Source organism: Hevea brasiliensis, chromosome 9 (assembly GCF_030052815.1).
Source record: "Hevea brasiliensis isolate MT/VB/25A 57/8 chromosome 9, ASM3005281v1, whole genome shotgun sequence".
NCBI lineage: Eukaryota > Viridiplantae > Streptophyta > Magnoliopsida > Malpighiales > Euphorbiaceae > Hevea > Hevea brasiliensis.
In genome coordinates, this window is record NC_079501.1 from 2,256,879 (window position 1) to 2,280,636 (window position 23,758).

At 31.3% G+C, this 23,758-nt stretch overlaps 2 protein-coding genes and 3 non-coding genes across 5 annotated transcripts; all 5 read right to left on the bottom strand.

The window, feature by feature from the left end:
- Window positions 1-38: 38 nt before the first annotated feature.
- Window positions 39-125, bottom strand: LOC131183716 (small nucleolar RNA snoR114). The gene has a single exon (XR_009151753.1). It is a non-coding gene; the product is annotated as a small nucleolar RNA snoR114 (small nucleolar RNA).
- A 913-nt stretch (window positions 126-1,038) lies between these two features.
- Window positions 1,039-1,123, bottom strand: LOC131183715 (small nucleolar RNA snoR114). Its single transcript, XR_009151752.1, has one exon. It is a non-coding gene; the product is annotated as a small nucleolar RNA snoR114 (small nucleolar RNA).
- Window positions 1,124-1,133: 10 nt separating this feature from the next.
- On the bottom strand, window positions 1,134-1,204 carry TRNAG-GCC (transfer RNA glycine (anticodon GCC)). The gene has a single exon. It is a non-coding gene; the product is annotated as a tRNA-Gly (tRNA).
- A 1,824-nt stretch (window positions 1,205-3,028) lies between these two features.
- On the bottom strand, window positions 3,029-4,007 carry LOC110643314 (BON1-associated protein 2-like). Its single transcript, XM_058154132.1, has one exon. It carries the CDS (start codon window positions 3,805-3,807, stop codon window positions 3,259-3,261), a length of 549 nt encoding a protein of 182 aa, XP_058010115.1. The 5' UTR covers window positions 3,808-4,007; the 3' UTR covers window positions 3,029-3,258.
- Window positions 4,008-6,316: 2,309 nt separating this feature from the next.
- LOC110643291 (BON1-associated protein 2) lies at window positions 6,317-7,076 on the bottom strand. Its single transcript, XM_021795628.2, has one exon. The coding sequence runs from the start codon at window positions 6,997-6,999 to the stop codon at window positions 6,457-6,459; it is 543 nt and encodes a 180-aa protein (XP_021651320.2). The 5' UTR covers window positions 7,000-7,076; the 3' UTR covers window positions 6,317-6,456.
- Window positions 7,077-23,758: the final 16,682 nt, after the last annotated feature.

Here is a 23,758-nt window from a genome sequence, read left to right on the forward strand (position 1 = left end):
GGGTTTCGTTTGTAAATTATCCCTCAGTTGAAAAATTAGAGCTCAGCTGGACCTTACTTTCATCATATCCTCAGATGATAGTGATAGACCCGACCATCACGAGGGTGCATGTATCCTCATTGCACCAGCTGGATGCACCTGCTGGGAAATGAACCTGGGTCTACCATTCCGCCTTTGGATTGCTGGTGTATCTTGGTCAGTGCCTTCTTTCTAACATCTCGGATTCAAAAACGAGAGAACCTCCTTTTGCTTAATAGTTGTGTTACTCCTGCAAGGAGGGTTAAGTATAACGATTCGGAGTGTGAAACGGTCGGTTCGGTTTTGAACTGAATCCAACTGATAAAATTGAAAATCAAAAATCAAGAATTTTAAAAATCGAACTAAATCAATCACTAAGAGACAATCGAATCAAATCGATAGATATTTGTTTGGTTCAATTTTAAACCGATAAAATTGAATTTTGTAAGATTTTAAATTTTCAACATTAAATCTCAGTAACAAAAACATAAAAAAAAAAAAAAACTTAGAAATCAGAACTCAAAAATCTTAGGGTTTCCTTTCTATATATATATATATATAGTAATTTCAGCTCAGTTCAGTTTAATTTTTTTATTTTTTTATAAAAATAATCAAATCGAACTGATTAATCAAAATTATCAAAATTTACAAATTGAATCAAATTGATTAAATTTTAAAATCGATTCAATTTAATCGAATTGATTCAGTTTAGTTCGATTTTTCAGTTCAGACCGAAATCTGCTCACTCTGAATAATGATAACTATAATAATAATATTAACCAGACCTATCTATACATTACAATAAAGGGAACTTGTCAAATGAGGTTTTAAATGTGTAAAGCCAGTCTATTTATTGTGATTATCGTTGTTGAAATTGTTTAAGATTTGATCTTTTTGTTTCTAAGAAATTAAAAAGGTTTGATTTTAAAAAATAATATTAATAATTCCTGTGTTTTTTAACAGGGCAGCTCCTACACCCTCACTAGATAAATTATACGGGAAAAAAATAAAAATAAATTAGAGCTCAGTCGTGCGATTTATCATCTGAATTCAGATGATCGTGACAGACCCAACCGTCACAGTAGCACAGTCGTCATCACCGCTCCACAATATGGTGCACCAGCCGGGAATCGAACGCGGGTCTGTACCGTGGCAGGGTACTATTCTACCACTAGACCACTGGTGCTTGTTGAACTTCTGTGGATTTCCGCTTATATGTTACGTTCAACATATGCTGGCCTAAATTTGAAACAAAACACTAAATTTTAATTTCCTTTAGTCAATTTTAATAGTTAAAGTATAAACTTTTCCTCACCTGATGACTTTTTTTTTTCTTTAATTTTCTCTTTCTTATTTTTATAATTAAAATAATTAATAATTATCATCAATAAAATTATTTTCTCTAATTAAATTTATTAATAAAATTATTAATTATATACATTATTTATTATTAATTAAAATTTAATCTAGAATAACCGAAAAAATAGTAATAATAATTTTTAAAATAACATTTTATTAGTATTTAATTTTTATATAATATAATAAATAATAATTTATAAATTTATTTTAATTAAATATTAATTAAAAAACTAATGAATTTATCGAAATCTACTATAGCATATTATAAAGTGATTTTTTTTAAATTAAATAAAATTGAAATTAAAAAATTTTATTTTAATAAATAAAAATTAATACTGAATTAAAATAAACATAAAAAATTTTATTATTAACATTAAGTGACAAAACAATAGAGGCCGACGTAGCCAAAGCAACGTGAAAGATCGGCGAAGCTCCTCTTCAGTTTTACAAATAGCTTTAACTGTTCTGACATGAAAATTCCAGGGCTGAATAAACACTTTTTAAAAAATTGTCATTTTAAGCGTTTATATGATGAAAAAAAAAATATATTTTTAAATATGGTAACTTGAGAGTATGAAAATTTATTAAAAATAAATTTAATACATTTTAATTATATAAAAATATAAAAATAATTTTTTAAATTATATTTTTAATAGCATATAAAATATTTTAAAATATATATATATATATATTTTTTATCCTCAGACTCATTATTAATTGAAGGGAACTTTATTGTTGTTGAAAAAAAAAATTTATTATTTTAAAGATATCATATTAAATTTAATTTTAATTTTTTAATTAATATATTTTAAAAAATTATTTTCTCAATAACAACAATTTCAATAGATGTACTCTATGATTGCTTAATTTTATTACAAAGTAGTACTATTTTATTACAAAAAATAAGATATTTAGTAAAATTTTACAATTTATTAGAATTTTGTAAAGCGATATCTTTTTTTTTTAATAGTTTGTTATGAAAATTTTATTAATTTAATTGAAAAAAAAGTTTGTTTATAATAAAAAATATATATATATATAATAATAATTAAAAAAAAATCCAATAACTAAATTAAATGTGGCAAAATTTTATTAGAAATTATAGGAATACATTATAATTCATTATAGGAAATAATAAAATAATTAAAATAGTATATATACTTATATATTTTACATAAAAAAAAATCATTTTTTAAAAATAATTTTATGATCAATGTGTAACCTGTTTCTATAATTTTTTTTATAAAATATAATACCTATAAAATATGAACTACAAAATTTTGTTAAATCATTTTATTTTCTATAATTTTACACCATAAAATACACCGTTTCAGTAACAAATTTGGACGGATTGATTGAGGATCCCATTTTCTCCGATCTTCTTCCCTTGATCAAATACCAACACCAAGGAGCTACTGGTTTTTCCATTTAAAGTTATGAATTCATTGATTACCTAGATTCGCATAGCATACAATCGTAGCATTAATTCTATCCTTTGCTATGGGCGGTGATGAAAAGCTTGTGAATTACTCAATTTCCCTTAAAATATTTGAATTGAATTCTGCTTTAATTGGGTTTACTTTAAAAAGTACTTGAAATTTCAGTAATAATAACTTTTTTTCTGGGATGCTGATTCCTGGAAATGTCTCAATATTTGAATTGGACTCTGCTTTTCAACTCTGAAATCCGTCAGAGACAATTCAATTTTGGCGATCGGTGAATTTTCATTTCCATGGATCTTCATTTATTTACATGGGAAATTATATTGTTTCAAAAAAAAAAAAAAAGAAATTAATATTCGTGCTGCCAAACAACACAAGGAAGCAAGAAAACCTTTCCATGCATGAACACCGATCTCTAAAAATTTTATACGAAATCGATTTAGACATGATTTTTGCTCCAAATAGGAATACCAGTCACAAAGCCAAAATTCTTGCCATCTTCAATGGGGATCGCCGGCGCCGGCTTTGATGTCATAGAACAAGCGTTAATTTCCGACACCTTCTTGTCATTATCATTGGAAGACAAATATTCCGGCAAATTTGCCTTCACTGAAACGTTAACAATCCCGTTTCTCTCACCTTTCGCATCCCTTAACCTATAACTCAAGAAGTTCAAATAATTCTCTGGTAAATATCCTCCCATGAAATCTGTAGCCGGCATTCTCGCTGTTCCTATTGTTTTATCACCAGAAGCCGTTTTGCAGTGAACTTCTAACGTTATAAAACGTTCATGCAAGGGCATTTCGATTGAAAGCCTTTGGTTCCAAGAAGGGTAGGCACCTCCTTCTGTGTCCATCTTTGTGGCGCGATAGTTTAGAGGGTCAGTTCTAACCATGACGTACGTGTTCTTCTTCACCCATTTTCGACCAATACGCAAGTCTTCACACGATAAGACTGTGATTTCTAGAGTGCGGGACGTGCTTCCCATTTTGGATTTGAGTAAGGGAATTGGGTGAACAAGAAATCGAGTCTACCAAGTGAGTAATATATATTGAACAAGAAATGGGAATGTTGAGAGAAAGGCTTTTATGTTTAGATATATATAAAGAAGAGATTAAAGAAATAAAATAAAAAGACTTGTAAAGCAATGAAAGTGTAATTGAGGAAGAAGGAGGTGCGATTTTTCTGTTATATGTTTGGAACATGTTCAAAACACCATAATTATCAAAATTCTCCAACAAAGAGATTTCTAATTTCTATGCACATGGCAAAGTGTTCCTTTTCTTTTTAGAAATTGCATGGAAATTTATTTAAATTTAATTTGATATATACATGAAGATTTTGAATTTAAATGAGAAAAAATTTGTTAAAAAAAATTAAAAGGACCATTTTATCGCAATAAATTATAACACTTTTCCTCTTATAAAATTTTTTTAATAAATTATAATATGAAAAATACAAGATATTAAATGAGTTTTGAGTCGATAATATTAGAATTATTTTCGAGACTATAGATCTCAAATCCAAGTCTTAATCGAAGTTAATTAAGTCTTAATTGAAGTTAATTATATATAAGTAGACAATGGGAAGGTAATTACATCTAATTTTAATATTTATTTAATTAAGTTTACGCAGTCAAAATGTTTTCATTATCTAAGGAGTAAGCAAAAGGAGGTTTAAGTACCTGTTTGATAATTTTAAAGTATAAATGGGGCAATCATCTTTATTATAGATTTAATTAGCATTTTATAAAGATAGCTAAAAGGTTCCAAAATCAGAAACTTATTTTTGGAAAAATAAATACAAAAATATAAATAAAATTTATATAAAAAATATTAAAAATATATATTGAAATTTATAGATGAAATTTTAATTTTAAAAGATTTTGGGGAACCCCTCCTCCCTTCAGCCTTTGAATGGTTCTGCCCCTATCGTCAATCTATAGTTTATATTTTTATATTATATTTGATAATTCGAATGGCTTCACGTAACGTAAGTGTCGTAATCCAAGTTCGCAAGCAGGGAGGAATTTTTCCAACAATTTGACTTCTATTTTATTTTGACAAAATGGAATCCTATCTTATTCCCCATACGTTTAATTATTTTTTTCTAAATTATTTTTTTTTAATTTATAATTGTTTGATTTAACAATACATTTCTCAATAATTGAATATAAATTCTCTCCTTGAAACAGCAGTAAGATTACTCCATCCAACATTTATTGTTTTTTTTTTAAATAAAATAGTCAAAATTGTTCTACAATTTTTTTTTTTTAACACATTTCAGCTAACCACGGCTACCTTACGGGAATCATAAAGAGGAAAATTCCTAGTGGGTGGCCAACTGGACCTGTAGATGCATTTTCAACTCCCTCTTCTTTATATATATTGCTCATTAATTCATAATAAAACTGAAATTTAAAAAAATCATAAATAAAATTTGAATGGGGATGACGGCGACCACCGTGACAGTACCACTTATCTGTATAATGCTCTTAGACTTCAGGGATTGGCATTAAATTAAAATTTAAAACTGATGGAGCAGCCGCGGCCGCCTATTGGAATTTTGTGGGGGTGGGGGACTGACTTTGTATGAGTAATGGTTTTGGATTTTATTATTTTTAGCACTTTTATTATTCTATTAATATAAATTAACATGACAATTAAGAAAAGTTATTAATATAATAATTAACTACTGAGTTGTTACGTTAACTTTCATTAATGGAGACACGCTAAACTATATTATATAATTTAATAAAAATTAAATTTTTATATATTTAAGTGATGAAGTGCAAAACCTTAAATATATTTTTCAAATTATTTGTTTATTTTATTCTGATTTCTACTTGCATATTTTGAAAGAAAATAAAATTTAAAAATTCATTTTTTCCAGAGCAGACTTTTTGACGGCTCTCTCAATCTCAATCGTCAATCGAAGAACAACAGTACCTCTTTAATGAAACTGCAGGACCTTTACAAAAGCATAAGAAAGTTAAAAGATAGATTTTGGGGGTCATCAGAAAGTGTGATTTTTTGACCATGTCAACTATCCAACTAATAAACTTTACAGCTCAACAAGGAGATCCCCCTTTGTTATGAGAAAATGAAACTGCATGAATGCATCCCTCAAGGAAGTTAGCTTACATTGAACTGGTGGAAATTCCAAGTGTCTTTCCATTCCATGCAGGTGCTGAACAGGATAGACCAAAATAACTAGCTCGCATTATGTTTGGTAACTCTTTCTTGCTCCAAATCTTAATTGGGTTTGGATCTTCTGAATTTTTTTTTTCTTTAAGAATTGGGTCTTCTGAGTTTCTACTTGGGTTTTCTTTCTCCCTTTTTCAGGTCGTCTGTGGCGTTTGTTAGGGGTTGTTCCTTAGCTTCTCTTCTTCAGGTCAAGACTATGAAGAAGTAAGCTATAAGTTCTTGTTTTTTATACAGTGATATGGGAGACAGTAAGTTTTGAAATAAATGAATAAAAAATACAAATAACAGATATAGAAGAATGAATTTATCATATATTTTATTAATTGGGTGCAAACAAATTACTCTCTAATTCTAAAGAAATTAATGAATGGTTGTTTGGGTCAGAGTTAGGATAACAATCCAAAGTCAAGACAAAACCCCAAATCAAATAATTAAGCACGAGATGCACACCAAACAGGAACTCCTGTTACTACTCCTCCAGGATAATTCTTCTCCACCGCAGGCAATCCCCAGGTTGGCCGTGACGACGATGACGAGGAAGAAATCTGGTAATGCGGTAAATTCTTTCCCGATACTGCTAGCCCCTTCACTTTTACAGAAACATTAATAATTCCGTTCTTTACACCCCTCGCATCCCTCAGCCTGTAACTCAAAAAGTGCAAATAGTTCACTGGTGTATAACCCCCAAAAAAATCAGAAACAGGAACCATAGCTGTGCCAATAACCCTATTCCCTGAGCCAATCTTACATTGCACTTCCAGGACAATAAAGCGAGCATGTATTGGCATGTCCATTTCGAGTTTTTGATTCCAGGAAGGATTGCTTCCCCCTTCATGATCAGCCTTGGTAGATTTAGAAATGAGAGAATCAAATTTTACAACAACGAAGGCGTCCTTTTTCACGGATTTTCCATCCAGACGCAGGTTTTCAGCAGATAAAACTGTGATTTCCAGAGTACGGGGTGCAGAATCCATGGGAATGAGACCAAAGAAGTTAATTAAGATTGTTGAGAAAGTTGAAGGTTTAATCTGTGACAGAATTTGTGGGAATTAGAGGTGCGTTATATAGCGCCATGATGAGCGGGGAAAAGAAGATTAAAAGAAGGGAGCTAGAAAGAGAGTCGATGTTTCCATCTCAGGTTGATTCCCATTCAGCTTCTTTGAAGTGGGAAGGAAGGTTATGCGTTGACGGCGTTAGTTCTAGCTTATAAGAAATTTCCTATTATTATAAGTTGGGAAAATGTAATAGGCCAATGCGCATTGTCATTCTTTTGAATACCGTTTCAAATGAATGATACCTTTATCACAGGATGCAATCTTCTATATCTATTTACCCATCAATAATTTAATTTAATTTTAAAATTTGTAAGACTTAAAATTTATATAAATTTTAAATTTTTAATTCAACTTAATTAAAATTTTATTATAATATAAATTGAAATAAAATTTTATAAAAATATTAATATTTTCATATAATTATATTTGAATTTATGTAAAAGAATAAGAAAAAAAAATTTATTAGGTAAACATATAAATTTTTTTGTTAATATTTTAAAGTTTTCTTTTAATTTAATTTTTTAAATAAATTTATATTTTTTAGTTATAAATATATTTCTACAATTCTTATTTTTTGCATTAGTACAATTCTTAGGAATAAACTTTTAAGTGGACTAAAATAATAATAATAATAATAATAATAATAATAATAATAGCACATTCTTGATGGAGATGTTTAATAATTCTAACTGAATTAGAACTTCTATTTGAAAAAGGATTGAATTTTTTATTTAATTTAAATTTAACTATCAATGGTAATACTCATTGAGATTCAATGAATACTAATTTCATTGGATTCAATAAATATGCTTATAAAAAAAGTTCTTTTAATTATTTTTATTACAATTATTCTTAAATAATCATAGCATAGTAATTAAAATTCAAAGCAATTATATAATAAATTTTCTCAAAATTCACTAAAAATATACTACATTAAAAAGTAACTATATTTTCTTTATAAGTTGATTTAAATTATAAATAAGCTTTCAACAAATAATTTTTTATTAACAGCGCAACAGGGTCACATTAAATGACTGCATCACTAATATTTTATTTGGTATTGAAATTTAAAGCTTAAAATTATTTTTTTAATAAAAATATTATTTTAAATATTATTAAAAAAATAATTTAAAAAATTATTTTTTTTTTTAATATTTTTTATAATTAAATTTAATTTTTAATTATTTTTTAATACTTTTAATTAATATATTTAAAAAAATAATAGTCCTAAATAATTTCTTATTTAACAGGCGCAACAGAATTTTACTTAAATTGGATAGGGTCGTGTAACGTGATAAACGAGTCGGAAACACGGTAGAAGTACTTTGACCGTGTCAGCGGTCAAACTGGGAAAGATTACTAATTTAACTTTGTCCTCGCTTTCGTGTTCTGATGTTCATAATTTCCTCGCATTTGAATATGCTTTGCAGCAGAAACTTCCCTTTCCCTCACCACTACCAAACATCCCAAACAATATAATTTACTTTATTACTTAAATTTTACATTATCCGTAACAAATTATTTTTAAATTTTACATTACCCATTATAAATTATTTACTATATTATATATTTTTAAAGTTACTATCTGATTAAGAAAGTATTTAATTTATCTGTTGAATGAAGTTGATACTTAATAGATATCTAAATATGTAAACTAGAGTGTTTAATAAATTTAAAAAAACAAAATCGATAGCTTATAGTTAACTAATATGATACCCCAATTTGTATTAGATAGCTTATAGTTAACTAATATCATACCCCAATTTGTATTAGTTATATTTTTAAAACTGATTCTAATAGCTGATTTGATTTTATTTTTTATATTATTAATATTTTTATTTTTTTTATTTATAATTTTAACATCTTAATTAGCACATTATAACTTTATCAAAATATTTTTATTAACAACATAAAATATAAAATATTTATTTATTATAAAAATATGTTTTTTATACCTAAGAACTTAAAATTAATTATAAATTTTTTCTTCATTAACAATAATAATTACTTTGTTATTTTATAACTATATTTTTAAAGTTATTTAATTATTTTTTTAAATAATTTAATTATTTTTTATTTCAATAATAAAATAAATAATATAATATAATAAATCAATCATTATATATTTATTTTAACAATATAATAAATGATATAATTGTAACAATTCCTGATCCGGCAACATAACAGCTAGGGCTGAGCAGAATTCGGTTCAAATTGAAAAATCGAACTGAACTGAGTCAATTCGGTTCAATCGATTCGGTTTTAAAACTAAATCGGTTCGGTTCGATTTTACATTATAAAAATTTCGATTATTTCGGTTCGGTTCGGTTTTGAAGAGAAAAAAAATTGTTTAAATCGAACCGAACCGAATGGTAATTTATATAGTCAAATCAAACTAAATCGAACCGAATTGATTTTTGAATTGATTTATTTTTATGAAAAATTTATGAATTATATTTAATTATATATATATTAATTGTTTAATTTCATTGATTAATGGTTATTAAGTTCAAACCAAAGTTAAAATTAGACCAAATAACTGGAAAATCAAGTCTAAATTAAAAAATAATAAAAAATCAAACTGATCGGTTTAAACCGAACCGAAATAGAACGGTTCGGTTCGATTCGATTCGATTTTTCACCCATTTCGGTTCGGTTCGGTTTCTAAAATTTACAGTTCAGTTTTTATAATTTAATTTGGTTCGGTTCGATTCGGTTCGGTTTGAACCGAATGCTCACCCCTAATAACAGCTGAACCGGGAGTGTTACCTGTAATAAGATCTATATCTCAATTTATATCTGATTACTCCATACTCATCACATAAACATTGTTCCAAAAGTAATTTAAGCAAAATACAAACTTTAAATAACATGTCACTTCATTGATACAACTTTTCATTATTAGTTACTTATACAACTTATACAAAAGAATTATTTACAAGTAAATAAACCAACCCTAATTAAACTCTTAACAAAATACCGCTCATTTGATGCAGACTTTAATGATCTATTCTTTGTGAACCCTCGACTTCAGTACCTGCACGAGGTAAAAACTAATCGTGCTAAGTATATAGCTTAGTAGTGCAAGTCTAGCTTAAGACGGCTAATTAATAGTTGTCTGTAACTATACATGCTATAGGTATTTAACAACTAATTAAAATAATTACTATCAAGTAACGATTTATAACAACTTTACAAAAATGTATAAAGCATTACATTGTAACTATTTAACTGAAATCAATTGATTTTGCTCATGAAATATGCATATAGAAACAAGTTATTCATTAACCAAAGTAAGGTCCAAATTTACAAACCAATAAGCAAATCCTTTGACATAAATATGAGTCATTTTATTATTTCCATTTAATAGCCCAATTCCTTTCTAGGATGACTTTTCTTATACTAGATACTGGGATTTTAATGCGACATCTTCTTTCAGATGTCGTTTTATATTTCCTCTTTACTACTGCAACATCTTATTTCGGATGTTATCTTACGTGTCCTTTTCACCACTGCAACACATTCTCTCAGGTGTCGTCTTACGTGCCCTTTTTAGAATTAGTACGTATATTACTACACCGTCTTTCAAATGCCATTTTTAAATCATCAAAGATATAGGTTCAATCCGTTTTGCAGGTTTGCTAAGTTACTTCCCTATTTGGTATGCCAAACTTGTAACACCCTCCCGGTAGCAACTCCGTACATTCTACTGTTCCGGTGACCAGTGTCGGTCCGGACAGCTAGAACGTCCGAAAAAATATTTAAACTAAAGTCAGGAACCATAATTAACTCAAATATTAATAAGAAAAATTTAGTAAAAATTTTAGAAATAAAATACAACTAAGTCAAATGAGCCGATGCCCAAGCGATGGGTAACCCAGAGGGAAGTAGCGGTTCTCGCAATTAGGAGCCCTAGACCCGGGGAAAAATTCATAAAATAATTTTTGGGACTCCAAAGAAGGGTCATTGAGGTCTCTATGGCATTAGAATGCCAAAAAAATATTTAGAAAATTTTTTCAATCGGTACAGACAATTTTGACCCGTTAAGCCAAACGGAGGGCATTTTGGTCATTTCGCCTTCAGAGGTGATTTTTGGCCGACTTGTCCAGTTGAGTAAATAATTATTATAATATAAAATATGAATAAATATTACTAAAAATTAAATTGAAAATGATTAGAGATGAAAAGAAAAGAAAAATCAAAATAAAGCAAATTATGACATCTTTATGATGTCATTTAAAAGCCCCCTCCAATCACAATTAAACAAACACTTAACTAACTAATAAAAGAGATAATTGAGACCAAAAAAAAATTAAAAAGCAACAGCAGCCATCCTCTTCCTCCCTAACCAGCCGAAATCCAAGCTTGCCCAAACCTCCATTAACACCTTCAAAAAAGCTTCATTTCTCTCTTTGTTTCACTACTAAACCCTAAACACCTTTCATTAAAATTTGTCCATACCTCTTGGGAAAGTGTTTGGCAGCCAAGAAAAGGAAAGAAAGTGAAGTTAAACTTGGGAAAATTCTGCCCTACAAGAGGTTAGTGCACATATGTATCTAAAACTCATTAATTCCATGTTAGAGACTTGAAATAGGTAAGAATTTGTAACTTAAATGAATGAAATTTATGTTTATGTTTACCATGAATTTCGGCAGCCCTAAGGAAGGGATAAGAGTGATTGTTTTGATGGATTTAAAGTGGACTAAAGATCATGATTAAAGAATATATACATGTGGATAATGAGTTAGTGAGTCAAACTAAGGTACCTTGTGTAAATTCTTAAAGGAAATTAGGGTTTTGGGAGTGAAAATTTGACTTGGCTTATGAAATTATTAAAGAACATTCTAATGGTCAATTAGTGACTATTTGAGGTAAGTTGACCATAATTTGGGCTGAAATATAGCATGGCAAAGTGAAATGGTAGGCTGCCTAGGGACAGCAGCAAGGAGGCTGTGAATCCAGCCTATTTGGACTGCCATATATTTGGCTGTGTAGGTTCAATTGGTGTTTGGCCAATTGGACATGAAACTAGACTTACAATGGCACAATTTTGCTGAAGAAACCATGCCCAAAAGACCAAAGCAAGTGGACCAAAAGTTGGCCCCAATCCGGATACCCTGCAAGCAAATTCTGCAGAATGACCAAATGAATAGTAACTGTTCATTTGGCCATAACTCACTGTAGAATGGTCCATTTGACCTGAAATTTTTACAGCAACAAGATGAGATATAGAAAAACAACTTTTATGAGGAAACCTACCCCAAATTATGACCAGAACCTATTCAACAAGGCAGTGGCAATCACTGTTCATTGTACTGTAGATTTGGTAAATTCTGCAGATTGGAAATCAGGCCAGCTGTGGTTTTTGGACCATATCTGGAGCTACGAAACTCCAAATGGAGTGATTCAAAAAAGGAAATTCAACTAGACAAAATAAAGAACAACTTTCATGTTTACCATTTCCTCAAATTCCCACTGCAACAGTGCCTAATGGAACAGTAAAGTTGGGTTACAAAAACTAAAAATTTTGCTTCCCTTGGTTTAAGCTTAGAAATGGTATTAATGCTTAATGCCAACAAGTTTTCAATGCAAAATGTGGTATGTTGGGAGTGTCAAAACCAATGTACCTATTTTCTATCCAAAAGTCAACATTTTTGTTGACCAATGAGGTGAATAGTGACACCAAAACTTGAAATTCAAAAATTGAAGAATTTAAAAGTATCAAATGCCCTAGTATACCTAACAAGATTGGTTTGGATAGTTTGGCATGCCAATAGGGTTCAGTTAGCAGTACTGCACATGACATTATGCCATTCTGTGATTTTATGGCTTTTAGCCATTTTGATATTTTGTTGAGACTTAGCCTCGTGCCTAATATTATTTACAGCTTGTTAGCTGTTCTGTTGCACACCGGGAGATGCATATGTGACCGATGGTGTGACGGCCCGAGGTACTAGATACCCAGTGCCAGTTTACCCGTTTATCCAGTCCAGTCATTCAGTATAGGTTACTTGGGCAACTAAATGAATGAAAATGGACAAAGTTAAAGAAATAAATGAATATAACAGATACAAAACAAATAAGACATATACATTAAATACATATTTATTTTCTGCTATTTTCTTTTATTTTATTATTGCACCACTAAGCATCATTGCTTAGCGTGTTGCTTTTGTCACGCGTAGGTTCCGGAATGCGGTGAGTCCATCCTGCAGCTCTGCACAGTATCCGTGTCACCTCACCTTCCACAGTGCATTGGTAGGACACTAGGCTTCATTTTGGTATTTTGTAACCAATTTTTATTTTCCTTTGTGTAAATGAAACTTATGTAATATATTTTGATATTCATGTAAATAATAAAGATTTGTGGTTATGTATGGAAAAATCTGAGTATTTATTCATTGCTTATATATGAGTACCCTGAGAAATGATTGATTGAGAAATGTTGTTGAAAAATATTGAGTTTGTGATGACATTGGAGTTTGAGAATGATTGAATACGATTATTGGAAGTGTTTTTCACAGGTTCCGAAGAACTGTTTTCTCCATTTTTAGCCGGTACTCTGCCGAATTTTCTATAAAATGTTCGGAACCTCAAATAAATTATAATTTCGACAAATGGCTCAAATATATTAGATTTCACAAGTTATATTCAAAACTATGATAAAAATTGATTAAATTAAAATAGAGGGTGCCGATACACCGTGTGACATTGCTTACTCGGATATACTGTACACGGGTAAGGGGTGTCACAAAACTATTCAGTTTCAAATTTTAAGCTAGGTGAAATTTTGGGCCTCAATAGTCTCATAATATGATCTTAGATAATTCAACCATTCTTATATCCATAGGGGATTGTTATTCATCAATTGCTTATCATCATCACATAAACGTTTACATATTCAGAATAAGGACATAACTATATAATATGTCATTTCACTTAAGCAAAGTAGTGACTCTTATAACATCAATTCTTATCATCACATAATTATTTGCATATTCCTAACAAGAACATAATTATATAACTTATCATTTCATTTGGCAAAGTAGTAGCATCATATTCCATAGCATTTAGAATCAATCACATCACTCTCTAATAAGGCAGATTTTCCAACTCATTTTGTAATCACAATTAAACCTAGAGAAATTTTCAAGATCAATTTCTTCCATAAAACATGTCAATTTATGTCTTAACTTTTATTAGGAATCAATTTGATGAACATTTAGACATGTAGAATTCATTTATAACCCTTTATTCACAAAGTGTTTAAAAAGGTGAATTATCATTTTAGGAGGGACACCTATTTGGTACCCTGTTTTCTATCAATTCTTTGGGCACTTTAAAGACAGAATTTGCTCCTATGGTCTTCATACAATTTATAGCCTGGTGTCTTATCTTTCATTTAAACTAAGAATCACCCCATTTGAAGCTCTAAATCTCAAGTTATGCTTATTTTTCTACACACTGTCCAATATCTACCTGATCAGGTCTGGCTACAATCAGAATTCATGGTTCCTATTCATAAGCCAATTTGACCATTTTAAAGATAGATTCCATCAAAGTAGTCTTCACAAGAAATATTCCTACATGTTTTAGGTTTCTAATGGTTCAAGAATCACCTAATTTGAAGGCCTAAATCATGAGTTATAGCTAAATTATCAACTACTATTTATGGATGCAGTGTCCTGAGAATTCCAGATTTCCAACTCAAATTTGCAATCAACATTCAAGCACCTTACACCTAGAATTTGTACAAGGTCTCTAAAGTAAAATTTTAGGCCTATGTCTTAAGTTTCCAAATCATCTTATAACACCTCAATTGGAGATGTACAGAGGAAGATATGCCCTATTTACTATACGGAGGTCACAACGTTGAATTGCTGAATTATAGAAAATTCCAGATTTGTAATACCAATTTACTCTAAAATTTCAACCACTATATCCTAAAAATTAGATCTGGGTCAAAACATGAAAATTTTAGATCTATGTCTTAAGAAATTTTGGTACCAGTTGCAACTCAATTGGAGCTCTATAACTCAACTTATGACTAAATTAGTACAGACTGCTCACTGGATTCACTAATACAAGCAGTCACCATTCAAGGATGCATAAAGTAATAATTTTGCTAATAAGCTTAGACAAGCCCTTGCCTCAACTTACTTTCAGCAATTTACTCCTAATTGCAACTACTTTTCATCAAAAATTCCCAAGTCAATTTAGTGTTTAGCCTTGGTTTTCCAGCCTAACAATTCTGCCTCTTGAATCAGCTCACAGTTTCTTGATTTTTTTTCCTTCTCTTTCACCTTGATTTCACGTGTTGATCATCAATTCCTTCAATTCTATCACAAAACATCATCTTAGATTGTTGAATTAGGGTTTTTATTTGAGTTTGGAAGAAAGAAAATGGGGAAGAATAGAGAGAGTGGGTTGGCTGAATGGATGGCAGAAGAAGATACCAATTTTTGTCATTTTATATGCCTAGATATTTATCTCTTCTTTCATATGTCTTTTTCCCATTGGTCCCCTTTAATTTGTGATTAATTAACTTAATTAATCACACTTAATGATCTTAATTAAAATTAATTAGATGCTAAGTTAAAAAAATTTAAATTTCTCCCTCTAAACTTTATTAATTTTGCAATAAAGTCCATAGGTATCTTTTTAAAATTTTTAATTTAATCCCTCATTTAATCCAATTTACATACCATATTCAATATTTAAATTTCTTACTAAAATATACTAAATATGGTCTGTAAATTTGGGGCATTATAATTCTCCCCCTCTTAGGATATTTCGTCATTGAAATTAGAGATTGTACCTTAATTAAACAGTTGGGGATACTGTTGTTTCATCGCTTTCTCGCTTTCCCAAGTAGCTTCTTCAATTGCATGATTCCTCCGTAGCACTTTAAGCAGTAGAACTTGTTTGTTCCTCAATTCCTTTACTTCACCAGCTAAAATTGCCACCGGTCTCTCTTCATAGGTCAAATCTGGTTGCACTTCAATTGTCTCCCTAAGAATGAGATGGGTTGGGTCAGATCTATATCTTCTTAACATCGAGACGTGGAAGACATTGTGTATCTTTGATAGTTCTGGTGGTAAGGCTAGTCTATTAGCTGCCAGACCCAAACGTTTAATTATTTCATATGGATCAATAAACTTAGGATTTAACTTACCTTTCTTGCTAAATCTCAAAATCTTCTTTCACGGTGAGACCTTTAAGAAGACTTTATCACCCACTTCATATTCTATGTCCTTTCTCTTTAAATCAGCATAAGATTTTTATATGTCCATTGCTGCTTTCAATCTGTCCTTTATTAGTTTCACTTTTATCCTCTATCTGTTTCACAAGTTCTAGTCCCACTAACTTTTTTTCACCCAGTTTTGTCCAGTATAATGGAGTTATACACTTTCTACCATATAAGGCTTCATAAGTTGCCATATGGATGCTAGACTGATAATTATAGTTATAAGCAAATTCTGTCAGTGGGAGGTGTTTATCCCAACTTCCTTCAAATTCAATAATATAACTTCTTAACATATCCTCTAGCACATGTATAACTCTTTTGGATTATCCATCTGTCTGAGCTGCCTGGCTTCTTGCCTCTCTGAGTACCAAGCGTGGATACCTGTGTTTGAGTCAGTGATGCATCAGTACCCTTCAACTGAGGACAATCCTTCTTGAAATGATCAATGGCCCCACATTTGAAATAGGCCCCTGTCATTTTCTTGCAAGTGCCTAAGTGGGGACGGCCACAATGCTCACACGGTGCTAATCCTGGTCGCCTAAAGGAAGCAGCTGGTGAACTAACAGTGGAACCCTGTTATTGTCGGCCACGCCTAAATGGGGTCCCCTGCTTAGTACTGTGGATTGCTGTCTGACTTTGAGATCCCCTCATCTTCTTATTACTAGAGGAGATGTTGCTCAGTTTCCCCCTCTTCTGATCTTTATTCTTTCTGCTTTGTTCTTCTGCTTTAACTCTTTTAATGTTTAAAGCCACTGACACCAATCTGGAAAAGTCATCTATCTGCATCCCCGTGAGCTGGAGTATGAGGTAATCATTCAAGCCATCTTCAAACCTCCTACATCTGATCTCCTCAGTGATAACTATCTCTCTGATAAATTCTCTCTCAGACTCAGTAACTGATAATTGTCTCTACCTCAATTGAATAAACTCCCTTCTCTTACTTTCCAAATACTGTCAACTGATGTATTTCTTTCTAAATTCAGTTAAGAAAAGATCCCAGGTAATGTCCTGTGGAGGCTGCGCCTTCTCTGCATGATCAATTACTATTAACCACTACTGGTATGCCTCTTCTTGTAATAGAGATACTGCACACTCCAACCTCTGGTCTGGTGTGCAGTGGAGTTGATGTAAAACCTTTTTTTATCCTTTTCAACTATAATTCAGCAGTGGAGGGATCATCATCTCTCTTGCCATCGAAATCTACTGCCCCATACTTCCTGAGTTTCTCTAGATGACTTCTCTATGGAGCTTGTGGGATAGCCCCTGTCATATGTCTGAAGAAGTCTGTAATTTGTTAAAATAAGGAATTCTGGCCTTGATTAGATGGGCTAGCCGAGGCTTGTGGAGGAACATTTTTGGGGTTTCTGTGGCCTACACTAATGGGGCTGTCACTTTCTGCAGCCTCATCTATGGCTTGTTACGAAGGATCCATACCTAATCCCTATAATAAACAAGAGAGTAGATCTGCATCAGAGTCACACAAATCTCCTATTTATTATACCCTATGTGACTCATTAACATTTCTTTTATCTAGTTCCAGAACTGCCTAAACCTAGGCTTTGATACCGAAAATTGTAATAACTCCTGATCCGGCAGCATAACAGCTGAACACTGGGAGTATTATCTGTAATTTTCATAACCTGTAATAAGATCTACATCTCAATTTATATCTGATTATTCTATACTCATCACATAAACATTGTTCCAAAAGTGATTTAAGCAAAATACAAACTTTACATAACATGTCATTTCATTAGATACAACTTTTTATCATTAGTTACTTATACAACTTATACAAAAGAATCATTTACAAGTAAAGAAACCAACCCTAATTAAACTCTTAACAAAATACCGCTCTTCTGATGCAAACTTTAATGATATACTCTTTTATGAACCATTGGCTTTAGTACTTGCATGAGGTAAAAACCCATTGTGCTAAGCATATAGCTAAGTGGTGTAAGTCAAGCTTAAGATGGCTAATTTATAGTCGTTTGTAACTATACATGCTATAGGTATTTAACAACTAATTAGAATAATTAGTATCAAGTAACGATTTATAACAACTTTGCAAAAATGTATAAAGCATTCCATTGTAACTATTTAACTGAAATCAACTGATTTTGCTCATGAAATATGCATATAGAAATAAGTTATTCATTAACCAAAGTAAGGTCCAAATTTACAAACCAATGAGCAACTCCTTTGACATAAATATTGGTCATTTTATTATTTCTATTTAATAGCCCAATTCCTTTCTAGAATGACTTTTCTTATATCGGATACTAAGATTTTAATGCGATAACTTCTTTCAGATGTCATCTTATATTTCCTCTTTATTACTACATCTTCTTTCTGATGTTGTCTTACGTGTCCTTTTCACCACTGGAACACATTCTCTCAGGTGTCATCTTACTTGCCCTTTTTAGAATTAGTACGTATATTGCGACACCGTCTTTTAGATGCCGTCTTTAAATCATCAAAGATATAAGTTCAATCCGATTTGCAGATCTGCTAACTTACTTCCCTATTTGGCATGCCAAACTATCATATTTCAAACTTTAAGCTGGGTGGAATTTTGGGACTCAATAGTCTTATAACATGATCTTATATAATTCAACCATTCTTATATCCATAAGGAATTGTCATTCATCAATTTTAACATTATTTGTCATCATCACATAAACGTTTACATATTCAGAATAAGGACATAACCATGTAACATATCATTTCATTTAAGCAAAGTAATGACTCTCATAATATCAATTCTTATCATCACATAATCATTTGCATATTCCCAACAAGAACATAATTATATAACTTATTATTTCATTTGGCAAAGTAGTAGCATCTTATTCCATAGCGTTTAGAATCAATCTCATCACTCTTCAATAAGGTAGATTTCCCAACTCATTTTGCAATCACAATTAAACCTAGAGAAAGGCATTTTTAAGATCAATTTATTCCATAAAACATGTCAATTTATGTCTTTACTTTCATTAGGAATCAATTTGATTAACATTTAGACATGTAGAAATTCATTTATAACCCTTTATTCACAAAGTGTTCAAAAAGGTGAGTTGTCATTTCAGGAGGGACACCTATTTGGTACCCTATTTCTATTAATTCTTTGGGCACTCTAAAGATAGAATTTGCCCATATGGTCTTTATATAATTTATAGCCTGGTATCTTACCTTTCATTTAAATTAAGAAGCACCCAATTTCAATGTCACACCTTACCCCTCTGTAAGGCATAACATGATCCCGTAGAATACCAAATGAACTACCGAACTTCACCTACTGATAATTCATTAAGTACTCTACAAGGGATTTTAAAACCATTTTCTTACTTTTTGGAAGTGGTGAGCATTTGGGTAGGAATTAAAATCATTTAATTGAAGTTTCAAAACTAGTTAAAAATTTTGCCCATTTTATTTTTCCGTAAATTTTATAAAAATTTCGGCGGAGTGCCGTCTGTATTCTAAGAAAATAATTCTTCAAATACATGAGAAAAACACTTCCAATAATTTTTTTCACAACTCCCAACCCAAATCAACTCAAAATTCTCAAATCAAACAACTTCAAAATAATTCCACAATTTAATCCAAGTTTGTCATCTCAAAATATTTCATCATTTCATTCAATAAAGCTAATGTACATTCACAAGTTTAATTTACAGATATAAAATACAAAAATAATATTATTACAATTTATTATACAACTGCTCAACTTTATATTGATATATAGAACATTACAATATTTACATCAAACAATTACAATGGTATAAATAAATACTCGTACAAAAAGGATCAGTGAAGTCCACTATCTCAGTAGCAGCTCACTCTATTGTTTTCTCCTTGCCCTTATCTGCGACAGTAAAATAAGTTATCGCTGAGTATAAAAATACTCAGTGGTGCACAATAAAAATTAAAATACAGTACATAAAATATTCCTTGACAAATTCATAATTTGAATATTTCATAATCACAATTCACAATTTATCAAAACTCATTATAGCACAATTTTGGTCAAATAATTTAATAAACACAGTGTTGCTAATTCATACACAACTTAAGCCATGACACAAAATTTTCGATCAATGCCGTGTTGTACATCACGACAAAGTAATCTACAATCCCACTAGTCGAAATCAATGAGGGAGGTGGCTAGCTAGCTAATGAGTACTCATCCGATCTACAATCTCAACTGGTAAACTAGAAAGGGAGGAAAATAATCGATCTCAACCCCATAAATGGAGTAGGAATAATAAGGCACTGTCATGCTAAGTGTGAATAAGAAATCCATTTCAAACATTTTATTCAAATATTGCATACAAAAATCAAATCAATTTCCAAAGTTACAATTTCATCACAAAGTGGCAACACAAAAGTTCTTAAACTCATAATGCGTACTAAATCAATTTTTCAAGGATAAAATGCTTAAATAGGGTTTATTGTGCACAAATCTAATGTGAGTCGCCTTTAGGCCTTGACTCAGTCTCTCAGACTTTCTGAGTCTTTTTCAGCTGAAACACAAAATTTATAGTATCTCAGTATCTTTACTTCATAACAATTCCAATATGTTTAAACTTACATTCTTACAAATTTCATGTTGAGGTTACTATTCATAGTACTATTCAAGTCAATTTGTTGACTTTCTAAGACTTAATAGGTATGGAAACTCTAAGTTCACCCACATACCACATTTTGGTTACCAATTTTGTTAGTTTTGGTTGTTTTCTCAAAACTTAAGTCTTTTAGGCAAAATTGTAAATTTTTAGTTTTGGTGTCTTATGTTGCACTATTCAATTGGTCATTTTTCTGTTAGAATTGGGCTAAGTTTTCTTCATAGAAATTGTCCCTTAATGTCTTAACTTTATTCTCCTTTTTGAATCACTCCATTTGGAGTTTTGTAGCTCAAGTTATAGCCATTTGAATTATGGCTGCCGGATTGGACTTAACCCAGATTTCTGGGCACCAAACTGGTTCTGGCAGTTTTAGGTCACCAACTTTGGGTGGCTAAATGACTTGGTTAAGGGCATAATTTGGGTTTGTGTTCTTCATGAAAGCTTTAGGTCTATATCTCAGATTTCCACTGGTAAAATTTCAGGTCATTTAGACCTGTCTAGCCCAAGTTATGGCCAAATGAACAATCACTGTTCATTTGGTCATTTTTTGTACAAGTCAAATTGCCTAAGTCCAGATTTGGTCAATTTGTTCACTAGGTTTTAGTCACTTGTTGGGCATGACTCCTAAATGAAAAATGTTCCATTTTGTGTCTATTTTCATTCTCAATTGGTCTCACACCAATTGGACTTGTAAATTTTCAATTTTGGTCCCTGAAAAGGATCTTGGTTCTACTGCCTGTAGCATGACCCTAAGCAACCCGAACTTGCATTTGGTTCCAACACTTCTAACATACTCCAATTGGTCACAAATGACCATTTCTCACCTCAAACCAAGTCTAATACACCATTTAATACATTTTCACATTTTTGTCTCCAAAACCCTAGATGCCAAAACCCTAGTTCATGCCATTGATCAATTCCTTAATCAAATCATTACACTAATAACATATTCAACCTTATTTAAGCTCTAATTCATGTTTAGTTTAACTAAACACTATCAAATCCAACACCCAATCAAGCTGGCTGAATTCACATATGGTCCCTCACAAAAATTTTCTTTTCACTTTAAGCATATTTCCAAGTTTATTCAACTAAAAACACATGTATTAAACTCAAAATTCCAAAGTAAATAGCTTACCTCAACTTTGAAGTTCAATAACCCAATTTCTTCTTTCTTTTCTTCTTTCTTTCTTACTTAATCTCCACTTCTAGTTGCCAAAATAAGTTTTAACTATGGTGAGTAATTTTTCTATGCTGAGGTTTTTAGTTTCTTAAGCTCAAAGATGAGCTTTAATGGTGGAAAGTGAGGGTGAGGGAGAGAGAGGTGAGTGACGGCTTGAAGAAGATAAGTCTTCTTTTCTTTTATGTTTTTAGTCTTATGAAATACCATAAATTATCATAAATTTAATTTTTAATTATAATATTTATGGCATCATACATGATGTCACGCATGATGTCATCTTTTTTCACCTTTTTCATTTTCCTTTTATTTTTTTATTTATTTTTCCATTAGTTCTTTAATTTAATTTTCGATTCTAAAATTTTCTTTTCTCTGATTTTATTTGACAGTTAGGTCAGGAGTCAGGTCTCGGGGTCAATTGACTAAATTGCCCCTCGCTAGTTTAACCCGGTTTGTAAATAATTCAATATTGCTTCTAGATCCCTGACCTAATTATTTGACTGGCTTAACAATTCTTTTTCGTGATTTTCTCTTTTCTACTGTGTTCGCAATAGTCCTGAGGACCGCAACGTCACATTTTACAGTTCGAAATTTGAGTTTAAATCGACTTCGCAGTCCTTCCGGAGAAGGTCACCCATCGCTGTGACTCTCGGCTCATTTAATTTCTTATGTTCTGTTTTTCTTATTTATACTTAACTAATTGACAATTACTAATTATTTGTGTTTATGGCTTATCTAGTTGTCTTAAGTGTGGTCCTAATCCCGTTAATTGTCCGGACCAACACCGATCACCGGAATAGTGAAATATACCAAGCTATACAAATAGGGGTGTTACAATTCTCCCCCCCTTAAAATAAATTTCGTCCTAAAATTTTACCTGGTATCAATCTCTGAACAGCTATGGGTGCTGTCTCCTCATGTCCTCCTCTCGTTCCCAAGTAGCCTCCTGGCCTGAATGATGGTTCCACAGCACTTTCACTAATGGTATTTGCTTGTTCCGTAGTTGCTTCACCTCATAAGCCAGAATCTCTATGGGTTCTTCCTCATATGTAAGGTCTGGATTGACTTCAATTTCTTCTACTGGTAGTACATGAGATGGGTCTGATTGATACTTCCTCAACATAGACACATGGAAGACATTATGTATCTTTTCTAACTCTGGAGGCAGTGCCAACCGATATGCCAAAGGACCCACTCTTTCCAGAACCTCATAAGGCCCAATGAAACGAGGACTCAGTTTCCCCTTCCTGCCAAATCTCATAATACTCTTCCAAGGGGAAACCTTGAGGAATACTTTGTCACCCACTGCATATTCAATATCCCTTCTCTTTAGATCAACATAGGACTTCTGATGGTCTAATACAGTCTTAAGTCGATCTTTGATCACCCTGATTTTCTCCTCAATCTGCTGAATAATTTCAGGCCCAATCATCTTTCTTTCACCTATCTCATCCCAATACAGGGGAGTTCTTCATTTTCTGCCATACAAAGCTTCATATGGAGGCATCCCAATGCTTGATTGGTAGCTGTTATTGTAAGTGTCGCAAGGGATTTTGCGGTCGCCAGAACGAACCCTCACCGAAGTGGAAAAGAATGAGGAGTTGCCACCTTAGTTTTGAGGGAAAC

Bases quoted from the DNA above. Each gene is read 5' to 3' on its own strand.
- LOC110643291 (XM_021795628.2), bottom strand. From the start codon at position 6,999: ATGGATTCTGCACCCCGTACTCTGGAAATCACAGTTTTATCTGCTGAA.
- LOC110643314 (XM_058154132.1), bottom strand. From the start codon at position 3,807: ATGGGAAGCACGTCCCGCACTCTAGAAATCACAGTCTTATCGTGTGAA.